General features: G+C 39.5%; 1 protein-coding gene across 2 annotated transcripts in view; it reads left to right on the top strand.

Annotated features, from left to right (window-relative positions):
• Window positions 1-13552, top strand: part of LOC111874315 (poly [ADP-ribose] polymerase tankyrase) — a 15910-nt gene extending 2358 nt beyond the window's left edge. Inside the window, exons 3-4 of one of the 2 annotated variants that reach the window (XR_002844531.2) lie at window positions 327-653; window positions 13441-13552. Coding sequence is in view for 1 of the 2 variants with exons in the window: in XM_023869708.2 (XP_023725476.1) it covers window positions 327-482 (156 nt within the window). In the remaining variant the exon portion in view is untranslated. Of the gene's footprint in view, window positions 1-326; window positions 1278-13440 lie in introns of those variants that run through there. The other variant, XM_023869708.2, reaches the window with a different exon arrangement.
• Window positions 13553-14924: the final 1372 nt, after the last annotated feature.

Here is a 14924-nt window from a genome sequence, read left to right as displayed (position 1 = left end):
TAAAAATTAAAAAAAATGTATTTCAGTTGCTGTTTCACACAGAAAAATACAGTGTGTAAATATGTAAGACAGAGAAAAGTAAAAAAAAAAAAAAGTTGATTTATAAATTAAAAGTTTGGCTGTTTATTTTATACTGTATAGTGATGAGTAAGCAGTGACTTCCCCCCCCCCCACGTGAGTTCCTAGCGAGTCATTAAGTTCTAGCATTAATATATTTTTTAATTTAATGCTGTAAAAACTACGTATATCAACACAGTTTTATTCAAGTTTTATACTGTAATGACAAAACTGTGTGTGCTTATGTCAGATATAATTTCTATTGCAAGCTTGCCCATGGAGCAGATCCATTTTTGAAAAATCAGGAGGGTCAGTTGCCTGTGGATTTGGCATCAGCAGAGGATGTACGTTGCTTGCTTCAAGATGCAATGGCCTCACAGCACCAGCGTCTGCTCCACCTTCATGGCCTCCATCTATTGCTGTAGCGTCTCCTACACCTATACTGGCTGCAGCACTTTCTCCACCCGTGGTGACAGAGACTGTTATAATGCCCTCCGGAACGTCAGTGTGACTCTGTGCATTCCAGTATCTGCTGCAGAGGGATGTTGTGCAGCAGGCATGGGCGATGTAGCAACAGCTGCAGGATTCTTGGCGAGGTCAATGAACTAAAGAATGCAAGATCTTTAGGTACTTGCACAGGTGGCTGTGCGTAGCAGGACTTGAAGCTATCACAGTGACAGAGTGATAAAATCTTCTCAGATGATCAGCTGTGTCATGTAAGTTACAAATTGATTGGCCAGTCTCATGAAGATTCTTTCAGCTGTATATTGTGTTTGCTATATGGGCTGGCATGAAATAACCTCAATCTGATTGAATGGACTTTCGTGAAATTTAATATTGGTAAAAAGGTAAACTTGCCACTGTGTGCTATAGTATGAAGGCATATGGTGGGAGTGGAGGTATAGCTTTGCCTTCTTTGACCTCAGTACTTAGATGGAGGTGGGTGGTCAGTTTCATGCCCCAGCTGCATTACTCCTGGAGAATTTTCCCTCAGTACTTATTGGTGACTTTGTTAAGAATGTGTTGTCATAATTTAGTTTTCTCTCCCAGAATGTGTATGGATTCCATTATATTATATTTATTTTTATGAGGGCTGTTCAGTAAATATGCTACCTACATATTTCAAAGGTAGTGTGAGTGATTGTTATGTCATCTTATATAAACTCATGTAAATGAGTAGATGAAAGACAAAATAGAGAATTGCCATAGGGAGACTTTAATGGTTTTTTAAATCAGTCTGGCATTTTGCTAACTGTGCACACTATTTCTGAATGTCAGGGTACCTCTTTTTTGGTGTCTGTTATTACCATGATGGCCAACCACCATACAACGAACATCCACCCAAACAAACCAGTCAGGTGAGCCACAGCCCACAAACCCAGAAACCAACAAAACTGTAAGGCAAAAACTTGCATAGCAATTGCTCAAGGACACCCAAATAAAACAGCTGGTTCACCCATGTAACCTAGAATCTGAGGCAGCTACATGAGAAAAGCAGAAGAACATTACAGTGAGCAGCAGATTTCTTCATCACAACAACCAAATGTAATAAACATACTAAATAATTTTGCATGACATTAGTTCCAGAAATAAATTGCAACAGCTGTTGCAATAGCATAATGGTGGAAGATAAGAGTAGATGCGTTATAAACTTACCAGAAACATTCTGGGGAGCTGAAATATATACATATGAAAATGCGACATAATCACTTTTTGGATGTTTTTACCAGACATGTATGCAATTATATACAGGGTGTCCCAGGAGGAATGTGCCAGACTTCGGAAGGGTGTTCCTTATGTTAAAGTATGCCGATATAACCCAAAACACCTATGTCCAAAGTTGAACGGTTACGGAGATAATGGCCCAAGAAAAGTGTGGTCTTCTGGCAGGTCCACGCACTGTACCTGTCAGCTGACAAGTCTTATCGATGTTTCTCCTTGAGTGTGGTGATGACGGCTCACACTAGCTGCATACACTCGCATACCAGAATGCACAGTCAGCCATGTTACGTCAGTGCTTGCCATTCATGTGTCATTATAGCGCTTGGAAAGCTAACGACAACTATGACATGGCATGCGATTTTTTTTTTTTTTTGGTAGTTCAATTTAATGGCTTCATGTCACTCACAAGTTAGTTTGATGTTACGTACATTATTAAAATTACAGAAACCACATATTCCTGCCAGTTTTAATATGTATTTGGTAATCAACAAGTGTGTAACACCTGTCAAAGTTTCGCACTTCTCTGGCCATTATCTCTGTAACCATTCAACTTTGGACATAGGTGTTTTGGGTTATATTGGCTTACTTTAACATAAAGAACACCCTCCCGAAGTCTCGCACATTCCTCCTGGGACACTCTGTATTGTCACATGTAGGGGTGCATGACTATAGATGGGTTTCAGGTTGGATGATTTGATTTATTGACACCTTACACATACCAATCTGAACTACGGGCAATACAGTGCAATCACTCATCTCCGCACTTTACAATTCACTGTTACACACACTCCTGTTCGCAGTCTTCACTAGTCGTATCCTGGCAATGGGTTCCTAACAGTCTCACTGTAACTTCAAATCATACACAAAGTCTTTTTTGAACAGCCTTATTCCTTTCTTGCAGTTTTTTCAACAGGATGGAGCATAGAAGGCTGCTGTTATTATTTTGAATTGTATATGTTAACACAGAGTTGGGAGATATTAAAGGTCATAGGCTTGTAGAGTTTGCATGAGAGTTTGGTTGGCAATACACAAGTGACCGCTGAGGTGGATATTTGATTGATAAAAAATTGTATTTTATGAGGGTTGGAACTTTAATAGTGGCAACTATTTGTTTACAACTGATACAAAATAGATGCATGTTTCAAAGTCTTACTGTCCTTCAGTGTAGTCACCAGCATTCTGTACAAACCGTTGCCAGCAATGTGGATACCTTTAGCATCGCCTGTTGTGTTGATAGTTAGAATGGAGTGGTCTACTGCCTGAAGAATCTCCCAGCCCCATCAATCGAACAAATCAGCCACAGCTTGCACTGCGTGCGGCCGAGCATTGTCCTGCAAAATGATGGGTGGGTTCTGCAGAAACTGTCAGCACTTCTTTCTCAAAGCTGGTCACAGGTTTTGTTCCAAAAATGAACAGTAATATTGCACATTGACGGTCTGCTGTTGGGGAATGGTATGCGTTAGGATAACACAATCACAGTTATACATGAGAATCACCATAACTTTCACATTGCTGGGGTTCTGACGAACTTTTGATTTTCATGGTGACCCATAATGATGCCATTCATTCAATTGGCATTTCATTTGTGGCTCGTACGATTTGGCCCATGTCTCATCCAGCATAATGATACGGCATAAGAAAGCATACTCTCCTTTGCGCTCCAAGTGGTTACAGGCAGCGTCGTATCACAGCCATTTCTGCATTTCCGTCAAATCATGCGGAACCCATTGTGATGCAGTTTTTGTCATGCCCCGGCATTCCTTCAGAATGTGAAGCACAGTCGTATGCACTAATCCTGTCTCTTGGGCCAGGTCATGAATCGTATGGCATCCATCACTCTCCAGTAACGCGGAAAGAGCATACACTTCTTCACTGACACTAGGATGACCTGGCTGACGCATGTCTGCCACATTTTGGTGTCCCTTGTTGGAGGCTTTTACCCACCTTGCCACTGTTCTCTAAGGCAATGCAGATTCCCCGCAAGCCTCTTGAAGACCTTGATGACAGTGTAGTGTTGTGCGGCATCTGGCACATTCAATATTTATCCAACTCCCTTGTTCCTGTTTCGAAAACGTCGTCAAAACACTACATTAGACCACCAGCTAACATGACACTCTGTTCTTCTCGTCAACGTGCATGTGCATGATGTGGGGAGGGAGAGTCCATTCGCTCTGAGCTAAGGTAGATATGTAACTAATGTGTGCTATAAGTGACATTATTTGGTTCCATTGCATGACGTCTCTACAGCAGTGTTGCCACTATTAAAGTTCCAACCCTTGTATGTGTCAAATTTGTCATCAAAACACATTTGGCCACCTAAATGCAGCACGGTTGAGACAAAGTTTCAGTGTGTGTAGCACTCCTTCTCACAGCATAACATTGACATAGGTTTGGAAGCATAAAAGACTTAAAATATCCTAGTCAATAGGCTTCTGTCTGTATGTCTGTGAACACTGTAAGGGTATGAAGTGCAATCATTTAGGATTCCCAGATCAGTTTATAAGTACCAAAACTTAGCATTGAGCATGTAAAATTTCACCCATACAGGATGTGTCTCATTCAGGAACTGAGTCAGGCAGACAGACAGACAGACAGACATGATTTTTCATCTGTTAATGAGTGATGAAGCACAATTTAAACTCTCAGTGTTTATAAATCATCACAGCCTTCAGTATTGGTCTAGAGTGAACTCAAGCTGTCAACATCTGTTTTCATTCCATGGGATTTAAAATATGGAGTACCATTTCATTTGTAGGTATAATTGGACCTTAGATGTTTTTAAGATGAACAGGGTAGAAATGTAACTGTGGGAAGAGCCTGTCACCAACATAAATGAGAAAGCTGTCTTCATCTGAAATGGAGTGATTTTAAGAGTTAAGAGACTGCACAGTGATTCCAGCTGTGTGACACTAAATTTTGTACTTCAAAATTAAGCATGATAAAATTGTGCAAATTGTTTCCAGATCACCTTCTCTCGTAGTGTGGTAATTTAACAGGGTCATCAAGATTTCCAGATTTATCTGGCCCTGGCTGTTATTTGTGAGGAGATCTGAAGATTTGTGTGTGTCAAACATGGCCCACAATTTTGACGAACTCAAGGCCAGAATCACAGAAAAGATTCAGACAGTACCATGTGAGATATTACAGTGAGTGATGGATTATTTCACTAGACACTGGCACTGAGGAAGGTGGCCATTTTATTGCATCTCATTTTCACAGTAGTATGTGTACCACTTCCATTAGAATGTGTAAGTTTCCCTTTGGGGGGGGAGTACTGCCAAATATCTGCTTATGTCTTACAGTCTGATGGCATAGCTAGTTCGTTTCCCTAAAATATCCCCTCTGTAACCTTGTTATACATTAAAGTATGGTAACTGTGGTAGAAAATTTCCATCCTCAGTGTTGGAGTTAGTGCGTATGGTTACCGACATAAGCTCATCAAAGGCATTGACAAGCTGTGCTCTAATGCTGGTTGGTTACTGTACTGTATTCCTGTAATTGTGTATTTACCTTTAGCATGCTACAGACATGCATGTGTAGTGTAATGTCATATTGCAGGCATCTATAAAATTCTGAAAAATGCTTGTTGTAACAGATACTCATAATATCTGAAAATGGTGTAAATATGTAACTATAAGTTTGTCACGTAACTTCCCACTATGTATAGTACAATATGGCACCAAGGTTTAAACAATAAAATTGACACCGCAATATTTATTTGTCTTTGAAGCAGTTATAATGGGACTCTGAAAATGCTGACAAAGAATTTGGCATTCTCATTTTTAGCATTATCTTAGTCAGAGAGTTGACAATTTTCTTAAACTTCTGCTCACAAGTGACTGCTAATTGGGTGGTTGGTATGAGCAGAAGGCCCACCCACTATTTTCTGCACACCTGCAAGCTCAGATTACTTATACTTATGTATTCTGCCCATAATTTGCTGCACATATGTACATGTGAGAGTAAACACATTGACTTGTATCAGACTTGAGTAACACCTGAAACACTTGACATAAGGGACACACTGATGCTTACATACATACATACACTACATAACAAGATATTCTAATGCCACAGTTTGAATATGTCCAACTTTTGGGGAGACATGTAGGCAGTGCTTGTGAATCAGCCGTTGTGCTTAATACAAGGGTTGGATAAAAAGTAGTGGCAACACTGCTGTAACATGAAAGATGTGCATCAGGTGACACTAGCGCCGTCTGTAGCTGAAAGCAGAAGTTCAGTTGAAGTAGTGCAATGAGTGGCTTTGGTTGTGTCTCATTGAGTTGCATTGTGCATCGTCTTGAAGTGCAGGATCCCAGTTCAAGCACCCTAACAACATGTGTACGAAACAAGAACAACGTTCCTGGATAAAAATTGAAGTTGCACAAGGTCATAGTGCACAAAACTGTTTATCAGGGACTGCGAAAAGCACGTGGTGATGCTGCTTTGTCATATCGCACAGTGGCACGATGGGTGAAATTGTTCCGTGAAGGGAGGGATGCCATTCAGGACGACCCCATGTTGACAACCACACAATTCAGCTTCTTGCTTCTTTGCTGGATGTCGATCGTTGATGGGCTGTGCAGGAGTTAGCTGCTGAGGTAGGCGTACGTCACAAAACCGTGCTCCACATTCTGCACGATATTCTTGGATACCACAAATTGCAGTACGTTGGGTACCCCATACAATATCTGAGGTGTAACAATGGCAATGTTATGCAATTGCACAGGACTTGTTGGACCAGTACCAGAGGGAAGGTGACGACTTCTGTAGAAAGATCGTCACTCTGGATGAAACTTGGGCTCGCTCATACGAACCACACTTGAAGTGACAATCAGATGAATGGAAGCATCCTGGCTCTCCTCGTCCAAAGAAAGTGCGCCCTACACAGAGTAATGTGAAGGTGATGTTCATTGTGCCATATGACATTGATGGAGTGATACTGCATCACAGTGTACCTCAATGACAGACAGTAAACGCTGCCTACTACTGCAGTTTCCTGCATAATCATTTTTGTCTAGCACTCAGGAGAAAGTGACAACACTTGTTGGCAATGAACCCCATCATCCTTCATGACAGTGCAAGGGCTCAAACTGCTGATGCTGTCCCTTCGCCGCTGGCAATGGGAGATACTGCAGCATCCACCATACTCACCCGATATGAGTCAGTGTGATTGTGATCTCTTTGCCAAAATGAAAGAACCACTGCAAGGGACACGTTATGACACAAGAGAGGGGATTATTCGTGCTGTAGGGCGGTCACTGCTGGACATGAACAGAAGTGGACATGCTGATGGCGTACAACGCCTTCCACAAATTTGGCAGAAGGTGGTACACAAGGGGGGGCAATTATATTGAAGGAATGTAAGTGTGTTTACCTCAGGTAATAAGGTCGTTTCAGAACTATAGAGGTGCTGCCACTACTTTTTACCGACCTTTGTACATGAATCTAACTTATTTCTTCTATCAAGTGACGCATTTACTTTACCACAAGTGAAATGAAAATCACGCACTTCATGAGACAACTGGATAGAATCTGTACCATCAGTAGTTCCGATGCTTGTGATGTTACATTGATTATTAGTTCATTAACTGGGTATGGTAGCTAATTTTCCTTGCAAAAACCAGTGAAAGTTAATGAATTCCGAAGCCTCATTCTCTGCATTTAGTTTTGTGTTATCCTTGATCGCATTCAACAGTTCACTCTGTTGTCATGGGAACTGAGCTTTGGGAGACAGATCATGTTGCCCGGACTGCATGTGTCTCTTATAATGTTAAGATTGCTTGAGCAACTGAGTAGCTGATGATGAAGGTTAAGGTCACCAAAGAACTCGCTAGAAAATTCTGAAAGAGCGACCTTCCTGTAATAGAAGCTGTAAGGTTCTTGTGCAGACCCCGTTCAGTTCAGTTCAGAGAAGACAAGTGGGTAGTGGGAGTATTCAGTCATTAAGTCATTTAGCAGAGTAGTTAGTGAGCTAGCCAATGTTCAGTTAGGCAGTAAGTGAGTTTCAATAGAGTGCAGAGAAGTCAAGAAAAGAGTGAGTGCAATATTGTGAGCATTGGTGTAGCTGTAAAGTAACTAGTGGGAAGTGAGCTGATCTCAGGAGCTTAAGTAGTTCCAGACTATGTAACAATGGCTGCTGAAAACATTGATAAACATTGCAGCATTATGTCAAAGAAGTCTATCTGGGGATCTGTCTTCCTGTCTCACCCTTTGATTGGCCACAGACATAACATAGACATATTACTTCATGTTCAGGTCTGAACAGTTCCTTTCATTGTCATCTTGAGGGATTAATGGGAATGAATTTGTTAAACAGTCTGCAGCGGAACAATCGGAAAACTTTCTAATTCCGTTTGCTCACCAAATGATACAAGCCTTTGGGAGACTAGTTGTAAGGATGAGAGGCAGCTGGTATTGGCTCAAGACCATGACCATTGGCANTGTTGGTAATACTAATATACGCATGTTGTTTCTGGTGTATATGTTGGCAATACTTATATACGCATGTCGTACATTCTGACCACATGGCTGTCCCAGTACGGTTCCAGGCAATGTGGTGGTAAGTTGGTTTTTCGTATGCGCACGTGCACGCTAGTGCGTATACCAGATGATATTACTGGATGTAAAAGTGGAAGTGTGTAGATCAAGAAATAAAAAACTTACAGAAAATAAACGAAAGGTTTTACAANTCAGAGTGAGTGTAGTTGAAAAATACTTCACAAAACAAGAAATGTAAAGTTCTTTTTTAGATTTTACTTTTACTAGATTCAGAATGATGAAAGTGGGCCAAATCATAAACCAGGAAGACTGATGCAGTTATTTTTTAAAATCTGTTTTGATTTGTGTGTTGATGACTGATTTTGCATGTTCTATATGTGAAATGTGGTCTTTTACCTGAGCGGTAGAACATGACTCTGTTTGCAGACAGAATGCTGAGGAAACTGTTTGAGTGTAAGAGTAGGGAAGTAGCAGGAGATGGGATGATCTCTGTACTCCTCACTACAAATGAAGATGGTTGGGGCATGCTTCTGTTTATAATGATACCACTAGTAAACCAGACTGCATAATGTTGAAAGATCTGATGAATACTGAATAATGAATTGTAAAGTTTTTGAAGGAAGCAGTCATAGCCTAATTTGAGGCATATCCCAATATTTGCTGGGAGGGGGGTGGCTTAGGATGTCCATCAAAAAGACCTCACTTAGGACAGTCAGAGCGCGCTGGCTGAGTCTGTAGCATGTACAGAAGAAACCTGAATGGAAAAGATAATTTGGCAGACCTGGTGTAAATGTGAGGATAATATTAAATGCATCATTCTCTTTGACCAAACAGGGGCACAGATGATGGAAATGTGGAACTGCATGTGATATACACAAGGTTTTATCGGAAAGTTCCTGGACTAGATCAAAAAATATGCTGGCTTAACTTACTCAATTTCGCTGCTATCTCCTTCAAAATAGTCTCCTTGGGAACGTATTTAGTGGGCCCATCGTTTTTTGCATGCTTCGAAAGCACCATGGAAGTAATTTTCCTTAATGCTGTCGAGTACCACTTGCAATTCCCTTTGGATATCAGACATTGTTTCAAAACATCATCCCTTCAGTTTAATTTTCAATTTGAGAAACAAACCAAAATCACGAGGAACTAAGTCTGGCGAGTAGGGAGGATGGGTAACAATAACCCTGTTGTTGTTAGTCACAAACTCTGTGGTTTTCAGGAACATTTGGGTGGGCTCATCATGATGGGGCAGTGTGACGCATGTTCAGATTTTCTGTTAAGAGCTCCTGGCAAACGCCATAAGTTATCGCACTGGTGTCTGCGAGCTCATAAATTGTTTGTCAGTGGTCTTCATGGATGAATTCTTGGATTTTTTTGACATTTTCTGTCATTTTGCTGGTGCTTGGTTGCCCTGAATGTTTGTCATCTTCAACTGACACTTGACCGGCCTTGATATGTGAATGTCATTCAAAAACCGCTGTGCAGCTTAAATAATGTTCTCCACAAGCCTGACGAAGCATTTCAAGTGTTTCGGTAGTGGATTTACCAAACTTCACATAAAACTTGGTGCAGACACGTTGCTCGACTTCGCCATCCGTTGCAGATGAAATGAAACACAAAAAAAAAACTCATGTAAAAACAATGTGTGTTGACAGCGTGGTGTCACTTGGCAGACTGATGCAGTAGGCTTTCAGAAGTGTGATCTTTGCCTCCCCTCTCATTTACTTTTGCCTGGGTAATTACAAAAATAACAGTCCGAGAACAATACCACCTCGTACCATGTCATTTTGAAATATGCCTCAACAGCTGTAATCTAGTGGTTTCAGAAATATGTAATTTGATGAACTGTGTGAGTATGGAATAATTGTTAGACCTATATCACTTTTAACATCTTTCTCAAAAATATTTGAAACTATAATATATACAAGAACTTTAGAACATATTAGTAAGTACTGACTGATATGGATTTAGGAAAGGATTAAAAACAGATAATGCAATTTACAAATTGGCTACAGTAGTAGTAAAGACGTAGTAAAGACAAGCAGCGGCACACACACAGAGAGACTACAAAGAATAACCCCGGTACAATACTAGAAACAAGAAGTAGCCGCTGCAGCACTATAGACATAGGCGAGTAACCCTGACAATTTTAAATTTAAAATTTAGAGGAAAATTGAAAAGATTTTTAAAATTAGAACTGAAGATTTTATAAGTGCTAATTCAGAGAAATCAAATTGACGTGTGTAAATAACAAAGACATCAACGAAGTAGATTTTGGTAATAACGACAAAAGGAACAATCAGGAAGACCTGTATTTTTAAATTTTAAATGTTAAACTAAGTGCAGTGTGACAGATATGTGAGTAATACACCTGATATTGGCTGTTTGTGGCTGAAACATGTAGTGAGTAAAGGAGAGCAAAACGAAAGACCTATAATATATGGTTTGCACTGAGGACAGAGTTTATATTATGTATCGTATAGAGTGCAACAGGATGCTTAAATATAATATTGGCTACAGAGATTTTAAATTCTATGAACAACAAACAATTAGTGGCAGGTGTTTTTGTGATCTGGAGAAAGCCTTTGACTGTGTAGATCATGATATCTTGTTGTCCAAACTTAAATTTTATGGAATTACTGGTATTACTTTATGAATCTTATTTAAGTAACAGATATATTGGAACAGTAATACATAAAAGTGATGTGAATGCAGTATCCTAAGAGTGGCTTATGTTTGACAGGGAGTGCCGCAAGGGTCTGTATTAGGACCTTTGTTGATCTTATATATAAATGACTTGCCTAAAATATTAAATAAATTTTCTGCACCTATAATTTTTCCTGATGATACTAGCATCTTATTTTCACATTCTAATATAAATGATCTTTACAGGAATATTCTTATAACAATTGGAATCTTAAATGGATGATTTAGATCTAATGAATTATCTTTAAACTTTAACAAGACACATTGTATTCAATGTAAAACTAAGACAATAATGTCGGATACTTTTACCTTAAATCATAATAATAAGTTTATCAACAGTACCTTCAGTACTAAATTCTTGGAAATTATAGTTGATAGTGCCTTAATATGGAAGAATCATATTGATTTACTTGTAAAAGAATTAAGTAAGGCTTGTTAACATAATTAGAAATATTATGTGTATTTCAGCTCTAAAGGTAATATATTATTCCCTTTTTTCACTCCTTAATGAGCAATGGTACCATCTTTTGGGGAAACTCATCTCATAGTTCTATTTCTCTTCCCCAAAAAGAGGCTATCAGAGCGATGTTGTGATATGGCAATAGAGTCTCATGTAGAAATATATTTAAAGAGTTCAATATTTTATCATTTAAATCACAGTGTATATTTTCATTGTTAGTATTTGTATTGCAAAATAAAGTTCTTTTTTCATCAAACATTGATTCTCATACGAGGGGGGACCCAAAAATAACCGGAATTTATTTTTGTTATTTTTTATTTTTGCATTTTTATTGAACTGTATATTAGTCCCCTTCAAAGTATTGTCCATGTGCATTAATGCACTTGTCCCAACGCTTTTGCCACTGCTCAAAACAGTGCTGGAATTCTTGAGGCTGGATACTGTTCAAAGCCTTTAGCGTGTTTTCTTTGACTTCATCCACATCACGGAATCGCTTTCCTTTCAGACTTTTCTTCATCCGTGGAAACAAAAAAAAGTCCAATGGAGCCAGGTCAGGTGAGTAAGGTGGATGAGGCACAATCACCATGTTGTTGCTTGTCAAAAACTGTTGGACCGTCAAAGCTGTGTGGGCTGGAGCATTGTCGTGGTGAAGCAACCAGTTCCCATTTCTCCACATTTCGGACCGTTTTCGTTGCACACTCTCTCGTAATCTTAGTAACATATCCAGGTAAAAATGTTCGTTCACTGTTTGTCCTGGCGGAACGAACTCTTTGTGGACAATGCCATTCACATCAAAAAAACAAATCAACACTGCTTTCACATTGGATCGCACTTGACGCGCTTTCTTCGGTCATGGTGAAGTTGGAGTTTTCCACTGGCTTGATGATTGCTTTCATTCTGGATCGTACCCGTAGCACCAAGACTCATCGCCAGTCACAATTCTTTTAAGAAATTCTGGATCGTTCTGCACTTCACTCTTCAAGTCGCGGCAAACATTCACGCGGTTTTCTCTTTGGTCATCTCCGAGCAAGCGAGGAACAAATTTTGCAGACACCCGTCTCATGTGCAAACCTTCGGTTAAAATTCGCTGGACCGTGCTCCATGAGATGTTCGTTTCCTCAGAAAGTTGGTCAATGGTCTTTCGACGATCTTCATCAATTGCACGTTTGATTTTGGCAATGTTTTCGTCATTTCTTCCTGTCGAAGGACGCCCGGGGCGTGGCATGTCTTCTGTTGACATGTTGCCAGATTTGAAACGGGAAAACCACTCGTAGACCTGTGATTTCCCCAAAGCATCATCATTAAAGGCTTGCCGAAGCATCCCAACAGTCTCGGCTGCAGTTTTCCCTAACAGAAAGCAAAATTTCACGCACACTCTTTGTTCCTTCTGGTCGGCCATCTCACTAATCGCCAAAGGGTTGAAACAGGAACGCACACAACAGAGCACCACAGACAAACCACTTAACTCAGACTGACGCCAGCTCACTAACAGTTGCGGGAGACCCCCAGCTAACACCACCTAGCAGCACAACTCGTAACTACAAAGCATGCGCGCGCAACAGGTCGGTTCCAGTTATTTTTGGGTCCCCCTTCGTACTAGTAATACTAGACAAAGACAAGATTTGTATCTACCTCAAGCTAATTTAACTATTTATCAAAAAGGAGTTTATTATGTGGGTATAAAAATATTTAATAAATTTCCCATAGAGATCAAGAACATTTCTAATAATTTTAAAAAGTTTAAGGTTGTATTAAGGCATTTTTTGAACACTCATATGTTTTATACTGTGGATGAATATCTGAATAGATAACTTTTATTATTGTTGTATTCATTGTGCTCTCTAGTTATGTAATAACTGTGTATGTATTTAAGACATTCTATATTTTTCTCTGGATCTCATGAACTTACACTAAATACAAATACAAATATTCAACACGTACTGCTTTTGCTGATTCGTGTCTTTACATTGTTTTATATATTATTGTCATTGCAGATTAATATCTGGATACATCAGCTGGTGGTCTATGCTATTGATGTGAATCTGCTGGGTGATAATATAGATACTGTAAAGAAAAAATAACTTTGATTGATGCAAGAAAGGAGGCTGGTCTAGAAGTAAACATAGAGAAAACTAAGTATATGTTGCTGCCTCATCACCAGAATGCAGGGTAAAATTATGACATAAAGATAGGAAACAGATGTTTGTTAATGACTGTATCAAATGAAACCCTGATTCAGGAGGAAATTAAGAAGAGATTGAATTCAGGTAATGCTCACTACCATTCAGTTCAGAACCTTTTGTCTTCTTGTCAGCTGTCTAAAAACATAAAAACTAGAATACACAAAACTATAATTTTTCCATTGGTTCTGTTTGGGTGTGAAACTTGGTCTCTGATATTAAGGGAGGAACATAGGCTAAGAGAGTTAGAGAACAGGGCGCTGAGGAGAGTATTTGGACCGAAGAGAGATGAAGTGACAGCAGATTGAAGAAAACTGCATGATGAGGAGCTTCATAACTTGTACTCTTCTCCAAGTATAATTACAATGATGAAGTGAAGGAGGATGAGATAGGCAGGACATGTAGCATGAATGGGGATGAAGAGGAATGCATATGGGAAAGCCAGAAGGAAGGAGACCACTGGGAAGACCAAGGCATAGGTGGGTGGAGAATATTAAAATGGATCTTAGAGAGATAGGATGGGATGGTATGGATTGGATTGATCTGGCTCAGTATAGCGACCGGTGGAGGGCTCTTTTGAACACAGTAATGAACTTTCAGGTTCCATAAAATGCTGGGAAGTTCTTTAGTAGCTGCACAATTGGCACCTTCTCAAGAAGGGCTCAGCTCCATGAGTGAGTAGACTAATATCTGAAAGGTCACATGCCTCTGCTGGGAAAGTATTCCTATTGGCAAGCAGCCAGCAAACCAGCATCTTTATTCATCTGATGAAATTGTCACATTCTTCAGAGTATGTAAAAGGAAATAAAAATGTTCCATATTTCCTGGAAGGGATTACGGCAAAGCTCAGGAATCTTGTATCCCCCAAAAGATTCTCCAGCTGTTGAGCAGGTAAGATCCCATCCTTTTAAAAAGTACTTTTTAAGATGTTAGATTTAAGGTGGAGGTACTATTTTCCTCAAAAGCTTCAGTAAACTTCTATCAGACTACACAGCATCACATCCTAGAATATAGTACTTTTCTTGTTTTGTAAGATGTTTGTGCCATTTTATGTATCGAAGGTAAAAGACCAGATTAAAACTGAACCCTACGAGTAATGTTTAATGTTTATTAGGTGTACTCTTCAGCTTGTGTAGTTGGGAAGCCTAAATTAGTTTAACTGTATCTGTTACTGTTGAGTAATGGAGTACTTCTTATTTGGGTGATCTGTCTGTATAGGTCTCTTTAATACAATTATATGATAAATTTCTTACAGGGAGGAGAAATGCCTGTTTCTCAAACCCTGCACTGTTTAAAAT

This window comes from Cryptotermes secundus, unplaced genomic scaffold (genome assembly GCF_002891405.2).
Source record: "Cryptotermes secundus unplaced genomic scaffold, Csec_1.0 scaffold2235, whole genome shotgun sequence".
NCBI lineage: Eukaryota > Metazoa > Arthropoda > Insecta > Blattodea > Kalotermitidae > Cryptotermes > Cryptotermes secundus.
Note: the sequence above shows the minus strand (reverse complement) of the source record. Positions and strands in the feature narration are given on the sequence as shown.